This window comes from Centruroides sculpturatus, unplaced genomic scaffold (genome assembly GCF_000671375.1).
Source record: "Centruroides sculpturatus isolate CEXI.00-Female unplaced genomic scaffold, Cexi_2.0 scaffold2353, whole genome shotgun sequence".
In the NCBI taxonomy this organism is placed as follows: domain Eukaryota; kingdom Metazoa; phylum Arthropoda; class Arachnida; order Scorpiones; family Buthidae; genus Centruroides; species Centruroides sculpturatus.
In genome coordinates this window covers 23,708-42,241 of record NW_019386462.1, presented here as the reverse complement: position 1 = coordinate 42,241, position 18,534 = coordinate 23,708, and the positions used below count along the sequence as shown (strand labels likewise).

Sequence of the window (18,534 nt, the reverse complement as noted above, 5' to 3'; positions counted from 1 at the left end):
AATAAATAACTAACAATCACAATTAAAAGTACCATGGTTAAAAAAGTTTAACAACACTTTCCTAAATACAAAAATTAATGTATAAAAAGAAAACACTGTGACAATCTTAAATGCTAAAGTCTGAAGGCAACGGTGACGACACACGGTCAATACAAAAGACTGGACAGGGAAGAAAAAAATTGCACTGTCAGTTTCCATTAAAGTAAACCCAATGAAAGGTACAGGATAAATTGAAAATTTCAATATTCTAAATTCTATGGGTAAATTTGAGACGACACACGTGCTTACTTGAAGGAAAAAACATTGAATGATGGAGTTTGTACTTAAAAGTGTGAAATTTTGTACAGAGGATTTCCGAAGTTCTCGAACTGCGTTAGAACGAAAATGGAAACGGTGTTGTATAGGGAATATCCCCAATTTTCAGATCATGTTATATGAGGGATACCCGTACTTCTCTTATTTGAAATTCATACATTTGTACACTTTCAACCAATGGATGAAAATTTTAAATGTTCACAAGACAGTTCAGAATTTGGGTAATGACAAAATTGATTATGGAAATTAACTTCTATTGTTTGTTTTTTGATAAATTTGTGGTTTTAAATAATGTTTTATGCAAGCTTGCTTAAATCCAAAAGTCAATAATTTCCATGCAGACAATATTGCGGCATGTATATTCTCAATGGAACATGCTTAAGTAACAAGAAACAGTCATGTCATTTCACTACAATTCCCTTGTTTTTTTTTTCTATTGCTAGTGCAACACCAAAAATATTAAACATTTTTTATTTTCCATCAATTTATGTAGTAAACAAATTTCTAATGATTAAAACGGCTCAGAAATTTTTCCGTACTTTCTTATTCATTTGGTTTGACTCTTATAATCGGATTTTTTTTCTCCTGTACATGTAAATCTTTAATATATAATGTATATTTATTTTCGTCGGAATTAAACGTGTGCACAAAACTTTCATTTTAAGCTAATTTATACGAATTTGTTTATATTTCAGGAAATTTCCGAAACCAAAATATGCAGACAGACCGAAATCTCCGAGATAGACGACCGACTGAAAGAACACTACGAACAGCAGCTGACCGATACTTTGAAAGAACTTCGGGAACAGTACGAAGTTCAAATGAAAGTAAACAGAGAGGAAATTGAAAATTTATACGAAACAAAGGTACGGAGCAATTTTTATTTTAAGTAAGAAACACACAAAATGTCTTATTGTAAGATAAACAACAGTTAATTAAATGGGATTAATGTTAATTTTTTTAGTGTTGTAATATATTTAGATGTAATAAATGTTCAGAAAGTTTAAAATACATTGGTATATTTATTTTTTTAAATGTTTTTGATGTTTGAAAGTTGTCTTTAAGCCATATTAATGTAAGTTTGTACCGACAAGATACTCATTTTATTGAATGCTTTGGTTTAAAGCAGGACAATTCATTCCTCTGTGAAAATTTTTAATTAAAGTGCTTATAGATAGTAGAATTTCCTGTAATATATGGATCTATTGCACACTTTCCAACATTTATCATAGTTCAATACTACTCAGAACTATAAGAAATGGCTAAAAGAGAGCAATTTATTTGAGGAAATCTATTATTCAATTTTAAAAATATCTTAACATTTTAATCCAATGGTAGATTTGTTATAAAATATGAGGTTTAATACTAATATGTTAGGATTAAATATCAGATTGACATTTGTTCGTCATGAAACATTACCGTAATTCCTTTCAGAATGAAATTTTGTTAATGTTTTAGCTCTTGAAGACTGCACTTTTGCTTGTCTAAATCTACCCTTATCTGAACCAATTTTGTTCATTTTGCAAGTAAATGGTCCTGCTAAATGAAACGAGAAATGTGCAAACTTAATATGTGCTACACATTTATTTTTTAGCATTAATTTTTTTTGTGTGTGTATTTGTGTAGGGATATGCAATGTTCACAGTCACACTGCCAAGATTTTGCATTATAAGTAAGAGTCTTTGTTATAAGTGTATTATAACTTTGAATTTGTTCCCTTTATAAAACACAAAGATGTAAAAATTGCTAAAATAGTAGTTTTCTGGTCCATTTTGATTTGTTTTTCTTTTATGAGGCATGTCCAGAAAGTAAGTACCGTTCAGCTATTTAGAAAAGTGGGCAATTGAAAGAAAAATTATTTAATTACCATTAAATTATACACGATTCATCTACTTTTCAACATAATCACCATGCAAATTAGCACTAAATTGCAGATATTTCGTTCATAGAATTTTGCCACCCGTGACAAACCATTTCTGGACATTGCAGTGATTATTGTTTGCTTTCTGGTGTTACGTAGCAAATTCCCCTTTCATCACCAGTGATAATTCTTTTCAAAAATCCATATTATTCCCCTTTATTTCCCTATGAAAGTTTTGTGTATTGTGTGCTGTTCATATTGCTTCATAGTGCTGTGAAAGTTCTAAGGCCGATCTCATGCATTTTGTTTTTGGAAAGTCAGCTATAATTTTTGGCACCAATCTCGAACATGGCTTGCTGAAGTGCAAGTATTTAGTCACAATTTCAATTAAATCATGCTACAAAGATCTTAAAATGTCAGGAAATATTAGAGAAATCAGAAATTGTTAACTGTAATGGAACAAATCTTCTCTTTGACATTGTGCAGCAAGCCTTTATTGACTAGAGATGGCTGGCCATGCAATCTTTGTCATGAACACTGTTAAACATTCTCACAATACCTTCACTTATCACATTTAGTCTGTAAATTTTGTGTGGTTGAACACTCCTCACATTCAAAAACCTAATTACCAATTGTATCTTCTTCCCAACTGGTGGACTGCTCGGTTGTTTTGAACATGATAATCGGTGTTTAGCGATCCTCAACATAAAAAAAAAATATATAGCTTGGTTATTCTGTTCTTGAGTAGAAGTAAATGTGCATATGTGACCTTGATATTGCCAAAATACATGGGAGATATACACAAATACTTATTTTCTGGATGTGCCTCGTAACACTGCCGATTTGAACAACCCCTGCACAATAATTAGCTCGTATGCACAGTGTATTTGTTATTCTATTAGCTTGCAGTTGCTGTACTTTTTGTTTTCACTTTGTTATTTCTATCCAAAAAATTATAACATTTGGAACATTAAACAATGATTTTTATCATAAGGATAAATAAATAAATAAATCCTGTTAACTTCAGGAAAGAACTGTCATTCACATTATTGGGTATTCTATATTCTGTTTCAAATAATGCTGTTGTAAATTTTGGCATGTGTTTGAATCGAGTCCCTTCTCATCAACTCGGCCAAAGCCGCTACTTGTTTGATAAAGCCGTTAGTGCACTTGTGCAGAAAGAATAAAAAAGATATATTAAATTGTATAAGATTTATTTAATCATCAAAAAATTAGATATGGTTAGTTACTTAAAATATTGTTTTTTATGTACAATTATAACTTAATTATCCTTTTATTTGAATATTCTTTCCTATTAAAGTTACTGTACATAGAAATTGTCTAGTGCCAACTAAACTTTCGACATTACACTGCATTTCACATGTTGGCTCGAGACAAACTCTACTAAACATAAGAAGGTCAAAAGGCGTTTATTATAATACAATAAATAGGAAGCTCCCATTCCTACTTCGAAACCGAATAAAGCCAAACTATGCTCTAAGCATTTTTGACCGTTAGGTGTGGGTGTGCTCAGTGCCGTAACTAGGAAGGTGCAACAGGTGCACCCGCACAGGGCCCACTTGGAAGGGTGGTTCAAAACGCATGTATTTATTTTATTATTTTCCCAAACCTAATTAATTAAGGGGCCTAAATGCAAATTCTTGCACAGAGCACAGGAATGGATAGTTACGGCACTGGGTGTGCCCTTAGAAACCATTGAGCATCTTAATACATAAATGATGATTATGTATAAAAATAAGGTTAAAATTATCTAATCAAAAATGTTTAATAATAAATTGAAGTTTGGTAAGAGTATTAAGTATGTAATGTAATAACAGCAATATTACATTGTCTGTTATGAAGAAATCAAGGATAAATTTATCTTTTCCTAAACTTGTAGTTACATTTGATATCAAACTAACACACTGTCTTTTGGCATTAAAATTTTTTAATAAATTTGTCCTTATGTGTAGGACTAGCTTGTATTTATCCTTGTAACTTTTGGTGCAAATGGAGCTATAGTCTGTATCTACGGTGGGGATATACAGTAAGAATATATAGTAGAAGGTACTGTATATTGTGGGAATAGAGAATAACACTAAAAAAAGAAAGAAATTAGTATTTATTCAATCTTGGCCATACTTAGGCCCCATTTTTGTTACATATTGGTTGTATTTTCAGAAACACAGTCTCACCCTGTTTATTAAATCAGTTATTTTTATGCAAAATCCTCTAATGACAAGAATATGTATTTATGCTTGGAGAAAACAAATTATATAATTTTTTCGTAATGCTCGCAGATGAATTCAAGGCTGTAGAACTGACCAAGAAGGTGTTGGAACGTAATTACAACATTTTGCAGTTGGAGGTGTCCTTACTAAAATACTACAGATTAGAGAACCATATTTATTTGAGAATTCTTACTAATAGCAGCAAGAGAGTCCTGAATAAACCACCCGTTGATCTTTTTGGAGTATTGTTCCTTAAAATGCTAGTCTTGGTATTTGGGTTTGATACTTTACGACAATTTGTGTCAAATAGCATTTAATCATTTACGGAAATAAAGCTTTATATGATCTCTTAGATTCCATTTTGATAAAATCTCTTGGCTGACGAACATGGCAACAAGCTGTTGAAAGTACTTGCTTTTATAATTTGTATTTATTAAAGAATTTTAATGCCAGAACACGGTTGTTTAATGGGTTGGGTATCTTCACCTTCAATTTTTGCCAAAGTTCTTAAATTAAGTATCAGTTTTATGAATTACTAACATATTATTGTTACATCTAATCTTAATTTATATAGTAATTTGTTTCACAAAAGTCTTGTGTAAATAGAAACTGTATAAATCGAATCTAAGGTTTATATAGGGGTTAGGGGGATTGGTTTTGCGATTCCATGTTTTTCGTATCGACGGTAGTCTTCATTTGTGCATCTTCACTTCATGTGACGATTTCGTGGAACAAACGTGCCAACAAAATTAAAGATGAATGTACATAGATATGACGCAGCTGTTTGTCTGTCTTTTTGTTTTACTTCTTTTCTTAAAAGTGAGTTGTGTATTATTACATGTTAAAGTACAGTAGTTACTGGTAATTAAAAGAAATAAGTAAGTAAATTTGAATGTTGTCGTCTTCAATATTTCGGCTAGATTTGTCTACGGATCAATTAACAAAAAATACTTATCAATTTGAGTGTTTATTTTAACAAAAGAAAACTATACTTACTGATAGCTTGTTAGCATTTTTGGCATTTGGAGAATGCTGTAAATTCCTATAATCAGATGTTTAGCTTTAAAATTCATTCCGAGTTTCTTCGAAAGAGAATTTTTGTCGTCGGGAAACAAAGGTTTTACCCTGGATTGCAGACTTTCTTTCATTTCTTCACAACGATCGTTAATGAGATTAGTAAAGAAAATAAAATTGAAGCTATATACATGCACTTTCAAGCTTTAGAAATTATTTGAGATATGCAAGCTACTTTGGAAAGGTGCCATGGTCTAACGTAGAGTATGGAACGGTTCCAGTTTTATTTATATACTCACAATGTATTATCGGCAGCACGTACAATAGTGGCTTAATACTAGAATGAAGGTTTAGAGTAGTGATATTGAATTAGTTGAAGGTACGTATGATCTTCCTTTTAAGTTGGGTTATTGTTTACGGTTAATGGATCTGGTCTATATGGTATCGAGGACAAAATGCATTTAAAATTCCTTAATAATTCATGAATGTTTGTGTGTATATGAATAAATGTATGCAAGCTAGTACGATTTCCTTATACGGCACGTTTAGAATTGATTCTCAAGTGTCTTTATGTATGTGGATATATACACTATACTATTTGTATCATAATATGCGACATGTTTTTAAAATTTTATAACTGTTTTCCATTGTAAAGGTGTTATTTTTCGCACTAATGTTAAAAAATTTCACAAATAATATTGATAGTTTAATTTACTGTTTATTCCCTACTGAGTGACACATAAAAGGGACAAACGTGTTGGGGACTTTTCATCTGCTTCATACTTGTAAATAAAAGATCTTTTTATATAGCTTTATTTGCATGATTTTGAAACAATGCTTAATACATTTATACGGGTTACGGAGACATATAAAACCGATTGATAATCCAGAAGTCAAGGGTCGAGTTGTAGCGAGAGTAGGATTTCCAATTATCTGTATTTTGTGTAAATGTCGATATACAGGTTGCATCAAAAGTGGTAGGACAATGTTTGGAGCACTTAGAGAACTTTAGATATGCTCCAGGTTTGCATTGACGTTAATGCATGGGTTGACCACAAGATGGAAAACTGTCTCAAAATCTGACTGGTCGTCAAGTAATTAGTGTAAACAAAACCTTGTTATGCAATAAAACTAAAGCTTTTAGTATCATATTTCATTATCTTACTGATGTGCCTCGTATTGCCCTCCTATGTACATTGATTACACATGTTGACGGCCGGATGAATGGGATGTTAAAACTTCATCTACCACTCTGGGGACCAGAATCAAATCCAGATGGATTGAAAATCCTTGGGAGTTTTCAGGGGCCATCCATTCAGATAAGTTGGACCATGATCTAACTAGTGGGCTGACTAAAAATGGGCCTGCTTAGTGCCTACATGGCAGAAAGAGTTTAAAAATAAATTATATTTTTGCCATCTTTACTGGACAGAAAAATGAGTTAATGTTTTATCGTGTGCAAATGAGATATTGCAGGATAAAATATGTCAACACTTATTTGCATAATTTTAGATTTAAACCATTCACGAGGCTTTACAATGCAAAGAATGTAGATTGAAGTTAAATTTTTGAAAACAAATTGTAATATTTTAATAAAATGTATATTGTGTTAATTGTGCTTCAAGGACCAGTATTTTAACTGTTGGAGAAATTATTTAGGTCATAGCGTACATTATTAATTATTTTAAACCTTATCATTACTCTTTCAGATGACAGATCTGCAGAAGTTAGTGGATCAGTACACTAATAGTTCTCATAACGTTCGCGATGAACTGAGAACCTTCAAGACCCGTGCAGAGTCGCTCACTTCAAAATTGGCAGATTTGGAAACGCAGGTATGTTGGTTATTTATTTATTGAAATTAAAAATGGATAGAATCAAAAATAATGCAGTTTTTAAGATGATTTATGTGTTGTTCTCATGATGTTTTTTCAAGTATTACTCTAAAATGATGATTCTCAAACTTATTAGACCTGCAGACCACTTAAACCAAATTACAGACAAAATGTGGATCACCTCTGCCCTTGTCTAATCTTCTAATTATCATCTTATATACATACCATAATGTTTTCTGTCCAATAAATTAAAATAAGATATATGTGATGCACGAGTATGTTTTCTCTGGTTAAATGGCATACGATATTACATTTTGGAAAAGTGACTAGTGACTAGGTTGGCACACACACTGCTAGTGGTCCTTGGATTGTACTTTGAGAACCGTTGGTTCTCAAAGCTGATAGTTTCTTAGATATATGTAAAGATTTAAAGCTTGAGGTCTCTGTTATCTTAAATGTGTTGAGAGGTGAAAGTTCTGCTTTAAAGAAGCATATATTTATAGATAAAATATATATTCTTAAAAGTTTAATTTACATTTTATAATTTAATACTGAAACAACATTAAGTATTCTCGTATCGACCGACAAATATAACTCTTAAGATTTATTAATCTTATTCGTTCCAACTTTCTTCTGTCCGACACTTGCAGAAATGAAATTGTGCAATTTCAAATTGCATGTTGATTGCAAGTAATTGGAGTTAAATGGCTAACACATACCATATTAAATTTGGGAATGACATTTAGTTTCATTGTAATTTCTACTTGTTACTTTAAATTGAGTATTTTTTCTCATTTAAATGAATGACAACCTTAAGTGTTAAAGATTGAATGAACTAATTGAAAGTTGGTTTTACAATTTTGTAATGTATAATTATAGTAAATGGAGATACTAAACCTTTAAAATGTACAGTTGTTATTGATTTGTATAGTATGGAATTTGATCTAAAGTTAGTGGGTTAAGCTGTTGTTCTATTCTAAGCTTAACAATTCAAAATTTGTTTTGAAACTTAATTACCCGTCGGCACGCGCGTGCTCCGTCAAATTTAAATTACGCGCGCTCGGTCAAATAGGCACCAATTTAAAAAATTAATTAATAAAAATTTAGCGTCGAAAAACGGGTACTTTTACTTTAATCCAGTTCTAAGATATGTTTGTAGTCGAGTTTAGTCAAAAAATTTTAATTTTGTTATAATTTTTTGATGATTTTAATTTTTTAATATTAGAAGGTAATTATCATAAATTACAAAGTGTCGTGTTTCATCTTCGCTCCCGTTCAAATATATAGTCCTAGATACGCGCCGATGTTTGTTTTTACTTCTACTGATGTTTTCGCTTTTATTTCACCCTCGGCCGTTTTGGTTATAGACGATGGGGAGACGGGCGTCACGTGATCGCTTACCTCACTTTTTACCACAGAAATTATTTTACCTCGAAAGTTTTATTTTTTTTCTCGATTTTAATTATTATTAACTAACTTTTTTTGATAGATTATAATATATATGTGTTTTCTGAAGTTGCAGATATTTTTTAAATTAAGTTTTACGCATTTATGTTTTTTTATTCGCATTTTATATATAAAATATAAAAAAATTCAAAAATTAATTAATTGTTATCAGAAATGCTAAACTATAAGTACGATGTGTTTTACAGTACTATTGCGAATAGATATAGTCAATTATTTTGTAAACATACTTATTATTTTAATTTTTATAAATTATTTAATTTGATTCAACGCGACGCGCTCAAAATCGATTATTTACCGTCGCGCGTTATTTAAGATGGCGGCGGGACCCGATTTAATTACTTCTTCATTTAAGATGTTAATTAGAGAGTGCTATTTTAATTAAATTTTAGACATAATGTATGTTTATTATAATTAATAAATTCATATAAAAATAATATATATTTCTGACTGTAGTTTAAAGCTTACATGCGCAATGTAACGGCAAAATATATAAACCAAATTAACGCAATTTTTTTATTTTTACTGATATACAGTAAATGCTTAAATACTCGATTTCTCTACTATCTAACAGTATAAAATACTTGTTAAAATATAGAATTTATATTTAAATAATAAAAATTCTATTTTTTTATTTAAATTTATTTAAATAAAAAATTTATATTTTTTAAAATTTGATTTATAAATGCAAAAACTAAACTTATAAAATATCAACTCACTATAAATAACTTCAACTTTCCTTTATTGACATCAGATTTGTTAAATTTCACGGAATTGTGCTATTTTTCAACTCTATTATTTATTCTCTGGAAAATAATAGACTCTAATAAGTCTTACTAGAGTCTATTATATAAACTTACTAGTCTTCCACTGTGAAAAACAACAAACTGCTAAACGCTCTATTACTTTGTTTTCAAAAACTTCCTTCTCTGTCAGCCGAGGGTCAAATGGTTAACAAATTGGTTACTTCCACTCAGGGAAATGTGATGGTGTCATAAAACTTTATAAAATGATTAAAAAATACCAATGAAAGAAATTAAATTATTTTCGGTCAAATTTCAGTTTTTTAGAAGTTATTCGCTTTATAATAACGCGATTATAAGCGAAGAAGCGCGCGCCGTAGCTGCAGCTATTTTTAGTAACAGCGACTGGCGGGAAATTTGAAAATTGAAATCCGAGATCACGCGCGCCATAGTGCCGATTCGGCACCAATAATTAAATAAAAAAAATGAGACGCTTTAAGCAAAAACTGAATTGCGCATCGTAAAATTGAAGAAAAATTAGACAGGTAATAATTTTTTCAGATTTTTCATACAATTAGGATTTTTACACGAACTAATTAAAAATCGATTGGTGCCTAATCGACACTAGGCGCGTGCCGACGGGTTAAATAATTTTAAAAATTCTGGACGAAAAACTCTAGGCCAAATGGTTTTCGAGTGGTTCTAACAGGTGTTATAGAGTCATTCATCAGTACATTTTGTGGCACCTGGACTCGCTGGTGGCAGAAAGGATAAAACCGTCAACCCATCGGTAGTTGGTGTTGAGTTTGTGCTCTCTGATGTGGCCAGTTGTGTGACATTTTTTGAGTTTTAGTGTATAGTTTGTTTTCAAGAAATATATACAAATTAATTGAAAGCAATTATTTTAATGCAGAATGCCTCGTTGCAAAGTAGAGTCAGAGACCTGGAACGTCTTCTGGAACAAGAACGAGAGTGGCATCAGGCAGCTCTACAGGCAAAAGAGGAAGAACTGAAAGTGCTGAGAGAACAGATGGAGCGTCAGCTGCAAGAATATCAGGATCTGTTAGACATCAAGGTTGCTTTGGACTTGGAAATTGCTGCTTACAGAAAACTTCTGGAAGGTGAAGAATCAAGGTAATGACAAAGTATAAAAATACTAATTAGATTTTACTCATCTACACACTGGTGACTTAATATACCCTGTCATGTCTTTCTGTTTATTGACTTATCATTAACCTTATTCGGATACTTTGTAAAATCTGTTTTGTTTTGGCTTTTGCCATATCACGATGACTGAAGCAGTGTTTACCGGCAATGAATACAAAATAATGCAAATTATGCCAGTTTATTGTGAACTTGTCAACTGCCCATTTAACTCGACGGTATACGATAAGATCAAATAAAAGCAATGGAATACAAAGAGGAATGATAAGTTGCAGTTCACGGGTTTATTGTGTTATGGTCATGTTCACATTTTATCATAGCATTTTATATTGAGTCACTAGTGTATATGTCTATATGATAAAATAATGCAGAAAGTTAAATCTTTTATTTCTTTTTAGATTAAACATTTCGGTTACCAAAAGTCCCAATATATCCGAAGTCGTAGCTCAGAGCCGCAGCACGCCTGTCAGACGAACACCGATGCGGGGCACGAAACGTAAGCGCACCATAATGAGTCAGTGCGAGCACAAGAGTTCTAGTGACCATCAGGTTTCCGCATCGGCAAAGGGCGATGTTGAAATATTCGAGCATGACATGGAGGGAAAATATGTGAAATTATTCAATAAAGGAAACAAAGTAAGTATTATATTTTCACTAATATTATTCTATATTCTTTCTCATAATTCTTTACACATTAAATTTGAATAAATAATCATTTAATCTTTCTTGTCTAAAATATGTGAAACATCCTGTATTTAAATATTTGCAAATATTTAAGATTGGTTTACACAACATAACAGTTGCCGACACTTTGTCATTCGCAAAACATACTAGGACAAGATTTGTCAGTAGTGTAAATGTTTTTGCAATATGTCAGAATACGACTCAACAGCAGTTCCAAGCGTGCACGAGAGCATTTGTTTCATCCGAGAATGGCAAAACTGCAACCTAATGTCATTCCAATTTTGTTGTCGAGTGATTTGAAAGTTCAATGATAAGCAAATTTTCTAAACTTAGATTTTCTGTGATACAGTTTTCATTTGTTAAATCAAAGTATCACATACGTTCAAGCAAGGCAAATCCATCTGTATTGCAATTAACTGATAAGATATTGGTGATAGCTTATCATGTAAATCAGTAATTTAGAGATTTTAACACTAATAGTTGGCTTATATAATAATGGCATATTCTATTCAATAAGTATTCAGTTAGGAATATTATTCTTTGATGTTTCATTTCTATTTCCTTGGATTGTGAAGAAGATTAAGAAATTGTTTTTATAAGATTCCACTTGCTTCATAATTTGTTATTATATCTATGGTTAATCAATTCACTAATCAATTGATTAATGAATTATCAGATTTCACAGTTGAAGGTTCTCCTTCCAGTGTTACGTCATGGAGATTGAATATACGTCTCTCATTTAAAGTAGAATTGTTAACTATATAAGAACTTCCAATGCAAATCGGAAGGCACATTATATCAATTCAAACATTTACTCCTGAAATGTATTACATATACAACTGGCATGACTTATTGTTAAAGGAGAAGTATGATGTATGGGGACTGGTCACTAGTAATTGGAGGTGGGGAGAGAATATATTTTAAATTAAATGAATTAAAAATATGATTAAAAATTGCAGCCTGGCATTGTGATGATGTCACAATAAATAATTGATTGTTATAAGCAAATTGTTTTAAAATACTTTTCATGCCTAGTTCAGTTTGTCCATATTTTATATTATTGAAAGTGATGCTGGCTATGTATTAGTGGTGTAGATGAATTTCCACCAATTTGAATGGATATACCATTGACAGGATTTAGTTGTGTTGTAAATGAAATTATTTTATAAGTATATAGCTCATATTCATTGTTATTTAAAGTACTACTTGGTTTTGTGATCTGAGGGAGGGTGGACTACCCTAATCAAGAGTTTAATTGTTCATTATTTAATGCAATTCTTTGTATCCTCTTTTATTATTATGATGTACGGTATACAAATAAGTCAAATTATTAATAAATTCATTTTAATCAATTTACAAAATTAATTTTAGGAAGTTCCAATCGGTGGATGGCAGATCATTCGTCACGCTGGCGACAAAGAGACTAATTTTAAATTCCACAGAAGCATTGTCATCAAACCTAATACATACGTTACAGTAAGTTTTTAAACGAAATTTGTTTAAGATGAATAATAATAAACATTTCATTGTACAAAATGAATGATTGTATACTTCAGGTCTGGAGTGCAGAAAGTGGTGCCAGTCATAACCCACCTTCTGATATCGTCATGAAAGGTCAGACATGGTTTGTTGGAGAAGACATGATCACTACTCTAATGAATAATAATGGAGAGGTAAATTTTCAAATGTATTTTAATAAATTAAATAATTGTTTTACTAAATTAGAAGCAACGTTTTCATATTTTGTCTTTTTCGAAACACTGAAATGCAAGTTTTTTTGTGGAGTCAACTTTTTATTAGAGGCAACTCTTCTGCTTGGACGACGAGTAACTTCCAATAAAAGTTTGACTCCGTCCTAAAGACAAAGGTATTTTAAAAAGGATAAAATGAAGACATTTCTTCTAATTTAGTGAATAATTTTATACATTATTGTTATACTGGTCGTTTTATTAATTAATACAAATAATCATTTTCAATTCAAAAATAAAATCAATAGGAAATGGCCATTAGGCAAACAATGAAGAAGGTGCACAGTTCTATTGCTGAAAGAACAATGGAATCCGGTTCCGTATTCGATCAGCAAATTCACGTCACAGGAGAAGATATATATCATCAACAGGTATGAATATAATTGAGTATAATGAAAGAATTCCTTGATAGAAATTTATAATTATGTATTTTTATTAAGTAATGAATTTAAATAATTTGTTTATATATTCTCAGATAATTCCTGAGAATACGTGAGGAAACTTGAAACTTTCTCTGAGTAATTGAGTAAGGGAAAAGGGACAGAAATCAAAAGAATATTAATAGGAGAATAATTTACAAAAATCAATAAAATTACAATACATAATTCTTTTGTAGAAATTAATGTTTTAAAATTTAAAAATACAGTCAAAACTTGTATAGCACATCCATAAATAATACCACTTTTGTAAGATGGCCAGTTAGTCAAGATAGTTGAAATGTCAACCTACCACTTTGGGGTACCACATTCGAGATTGAATCTGGACAGTGAAAAGTTCCCAAGAATTTTTCATGGATAGTCTGTCTTGGATAGTTAAGCCCATCCTTTACTACCTGGTTCTTTTTGCTTTGTGGACTTGGTCAATGGGGAAGAAAGACCTGGTACCCAGGGGCACAAGAATCAAAAATGAAAAACAGAGTACCTGTACAAAGTATCAATGAATACTCATAAATATTAAATAGAGAATTCTTTGATAACAATGAATTACTAAATATACAATTTTCCATTGTAGATGACATTATTGCCAAATATGATGGAGGGTTTAAATTTGAGTTTCAAAGTGTAGATCTCCCTTTCTCTACATTATTTTCAGTTTGAGATAATTGGTATAGCGCCACATTTACAAGAGAAGGCTCGGAAACATGTTTCACAGAATTTGACAAGCTTATTCTGCAGTGCTTAAAAGTATACCCCATAGAACCATGGGTTCCACTTTGTATTTTCTTTGATAAATTTGCAATTTTAGTTCACGACAATGGAGCCGATTTCAACCAAAACTTGAAATAGCTATAATGTTTGATAATTGGCATGTAATGGGTGTTTTTTTTAGAGGTATACAAATTTAAAATGAAATAAAAACACATAAAAATAATGTTAATGGCCACGGTATTGTCTTTATTTAAAAGATAATTTTATGCCATTAGTGTTTAAACATGATTTCGGGCATGTGGGCACCACGGCTGACTCGAATGAAGAACAATCAGGAAGTCCAATTTTCGACCATTTTATTGAGCAACTGGGGCCATATATCAGCAATAATGCAGCGAATGCTGACTTCCAAGTGGTCCAACGTCTGTGGTTTATCAGCGTAGACTAGTGACTTCACATATCCTCAAAGAAAGTAATCCATAGGTGTGAGATCACACGATCGTGGAGACCAGTTCATAGGTCCATTATGCAAAATTATTTACTCATGGAATGTTTTCCGCGATGGTGTGGCATGTTGTGCCATCTTGTTGAAACTAAGCTCTGCCACATCAATACCATTCGACTGAGGAACAAAGAAGTCAGCAATCATGGCTCTATAGCTCTCTCCATTGACAGTAACATTCTGGCCGGCATCATCTTTAAAGAAATATGGGCCAATGATTCCATCTGCCCATAAAGCATACCAAACTGACTTTTAACGGATTTAAGGGCGTCTCAACAAAGGCTTGCTACCATTAAAATACATTTAGAAAAGCACATTTTTCTGATTTTTTATTTGTACGGCTACTGGGCACACAATGGCATATTGTTTAAGATAGGTACAGATAACTGATTGTGGACTCAGTTTTTCAGAGAAGTGTCAAATTGTTCTGGAGTTTCATTGCTATGAAATTTTTCAGCTGCAAAAGTAGTAAACGTCATGGTGGCATACACTTGGAAGTGACTTTTACAATCCACTGAAAATGATCTGTTGTCGAATAAAATGCAAAAGTCTTGCCTATGGCGTAACAGGTCCCCAAAATGACCATTCACAAACTCAGAACGTCATGAAATGCATTTCTGTGCCACTCGTAGTTAGTTTAGTCCAGTTTTGGAGGTGGAGAGATGGTGTGTTAAATCAAAGTTTGACTTTACTGGCTTTGTATTTATGTATAGCTTATTTTGCAACAATTATCGGGGAAACATCAATTTTAAATATGGGAGTCAGAAAGCAAGTAAAATATTTCACCAAATGTTTGAGAAAGTTTTATATTATATTCTAAGTGATTTTGATTATAAATTTCTGAACTTAAAATTAAAATTTGTTTTCAGGGCGATCCAAACAACCCACAAGAACGGTGTAGCATCATGTGATCAGCCAGTTTGTTACGCATATTCCGATGGTTTCCTCCTCAGTGAGAAGGAGCTTATCTACACATCATACAGTTTCCTGTCAGATGTTTTTACTAGCAGTGCAACATTACTGGTGAATTCTGTCAAACGAGAAATCTCATAAATTACTTCCTCGTGACACGCGTCATACTTATTTTTGTCCCGACGCCCCCCTCGTTCATTTTCGTCCTCCTGTTCTCTTAACTCCGACATAACTATGGCAGGTAAAATTATTATCGATTCAAAATTCATTTTATTTAGTCATTAAATTTCATCAGGAAATTACTGCCTGTCTTAGTTTTGGTCGAGACTAGCAAAACAGATGTTTTAAAAATGAAACCAGGTAGAGAAAACACAGGATAAAATAAAAACACAAAAAAAATTGTTAATATTTTTAGTGTAGAAACTGTAAATGTAATTTTATTATTATTTTTTATATATAATAATTTGAGTGAGTTAATTTACTTGTTTTTTGCCATTGGATCTGTTGTTTTCTTTGTACAAATTAATTATTTTGATTTAGATTTTTATGACGATTACACATTTTTCTAAATTAATTATGTTAAAATTTTCCATCATCACGAGCCCTCGAGTCGTTCATATATTTTTGTAATATTTATCCGGGCCGACATTTGGTCTTCGTGATCTGCGGCGAAATTTCCAGTTCCACCGGGTGCTCGAAATTGTTGCCGTCAGAGCGACAGTGTGCCATTCTCATCTGTATTTCGATTATTGTCTTAAAATGTGTCTTGTATTCATCCCAGACATTTTAATAAGTTTTCACCAGTAAACACTGCGTTAAAAAAATTCATTTTATTTCAAAATCATCAATTGTACTTCAATGTTATGGAATAAAGCTTTTTAATAAAAGATTAGAAAATTGTTTTTTTAATTTGTAAATTGGTATGTGATTTAATTATACAAGTTCTTTAAGTTAAAGTCAAACTTTAGGATCAAGCAGTTATAAAATGCTGTTGCGCGCTTTATCGTAATAACTTCACCTAGTTCTTTGTAATGCACTTTATGTTAGAAGCATTTATATTTCGGATTGATTTCTTCATTGGTCTACGGCATTAGAAATCAATAGAGAAATCTATTCATTAATATGAAATTGTGATTGCAGTGTCATACAGAATCTGATACTCTGCCTGCCATTTTTGCTTTTAATCCCACCAGTTGAGTGAATGAAACCACTGACCGCTATTAGTGGTGGTGTGTTCTTTGCCAATGGGTTGGCCACATAGAGTTGGTTTATCTTTATGTGTCTAACACCTAAGTAGGAGCTAGCTTCTCATAAAAGACTCCGTTGGCATAGCACCCAGGTTTTGTGTTGCCGTATTCCATTAAACCAGATCAAATCAAACTTTTTGTTTTATAATGGTGTTGATTCTTTGAGATATCATTTTTACGAGTTCTTTCATGACTTACTGGTATATTCTATCATTCTGTAATCACTGCATCTGTCAGCTCGGATTTGGCACTCCAGTTCATCTCAGGTGTTTGGATTAAGATAGTGGCTTTTTTTGGCCAGCTCGAATTCTGTGATGCTGTTATCTGACTACAGCTTCAATGATATCTTGCATTTTGGACAAACAATAGCATTTTGAGTTCTGGAGAGTGCTAATATTACACTGTTGGGAATTTCCAGTAGCTTGTGATATTCGGATTGCCATAGATTCCAACTGGCTCAGGCTCACACCGTGTCACCAAAAACCAGCTTTGCACCGTTAAATCATAATGACAAGTATATGGTGTACAAACGAGCTTTTTGGTAACAAGTGTAAAATGTGATGTCCCTTATATACCGAAACACATCAGTGATTCTATGCTACACGGATGTCCACAAGTGGACAGAAGCAAATGAAGCAATTCACGAGTGATACGTGCATTGCCCCATTTGCTTCTGTATTTACGGATGCTGTATCGGTGTGCCTAAATAGCAGTCAAATTGCAAAGGCATGATACCTTTGGACAGATATAATTGATCAGACGACTGCACCCACGTAAGAACCAAAGTATATGTTGTTTATGCATGGTGTGCATAATAGAATTAATACATCTGTATATAACTAACAGCAACTATTGTAATAACCAATATGTTAAAATCTCTGATACCTATTTTGCACCCATTATAAAGTTTCCAAAATTTTCCCATTGATTAAATGGGACACAGGCTTTGTGATCACCTCAAATGTGTGACCATACTTTTGGACCTTCTATATAAATCAATCTCTGATACACGATTGTTTGCATATTCCTAGATGTACTGTTACTTCAATGCAACGTTGCCATAAGGAGTTGCTTTATTCTGTTTCCAGGCAGTGATGGATTAAGATATTTCGGTGACCCTATACGTGGCGTTGATGGTAGCGGCATAAGTTTCCTTCTCCAAAGGAGGAGGAATTAATTCTAGATGGCGAACCTCCATGAATATTTTTGCGGAAATGCCATCTAAAACGCATTGTCCGTTCCTCACAACATTTGAACACTGGTTGGTTCTTCCCGTTAAGTTTAACGTAAATCGGTTCTTTTGCTGCACGAAATCTAAGGTAATGCGTAAGGTGAATATAAAAAAGTTTTAAAAACAATGGGAAAACTCTACGATTAAAAATAGTACAGAAAAGTTATTCATTTTCAATTATAACATAAACAAAAACGCAGATTTTGCACAAATCGGCGTTTATTCAACAAAGATGGCGTACCCCACGTTTCTTTATGCAGCGCTCGAGAAGCGCTTTACAGCGAACACACTGAAACTAAGGCGCTAGGTTATCTAGCGCCTTAACTGAAACTGGTTTCTAATTGGCCAACATTGCTCGTGACGTCATTTCGCTACACTCTCGCTGCATAAAGAAACGCGGGGGTATTGATATTGAAGTAAAGGACCAAAAATGGC

General features: G+C 32.3%; 1 protein-coding gene across 1 annotated transcript; it reads left to right on the top strand.

Moving 5' to 3' along the window:
- Positions 1-968: 968 nt before the first annotated feature.
- Positions 969-16,503, top strand: LOC111615056 (lamin Dm0-like; the record flags this gene model as incomplete). The annotated part of the gene is made up of 8 exons (XM_023356428.1): positions 969-1,181; positions 7,131-7,256; positions 10,377-10,597; positions 11,026-11,263; positions 12,683-12,787; positions 12,868-12,984; positions 13,308-13,430; positions 15,579-16,503. Coding segments are annotated over 8 exons (1,185 nt in total), but the record flags the coding sequence as incomplete, so codon positions are not given.
- Between the last annotated feature and the right edge of the window lie 2,031 nt (positions 16,504-18,534).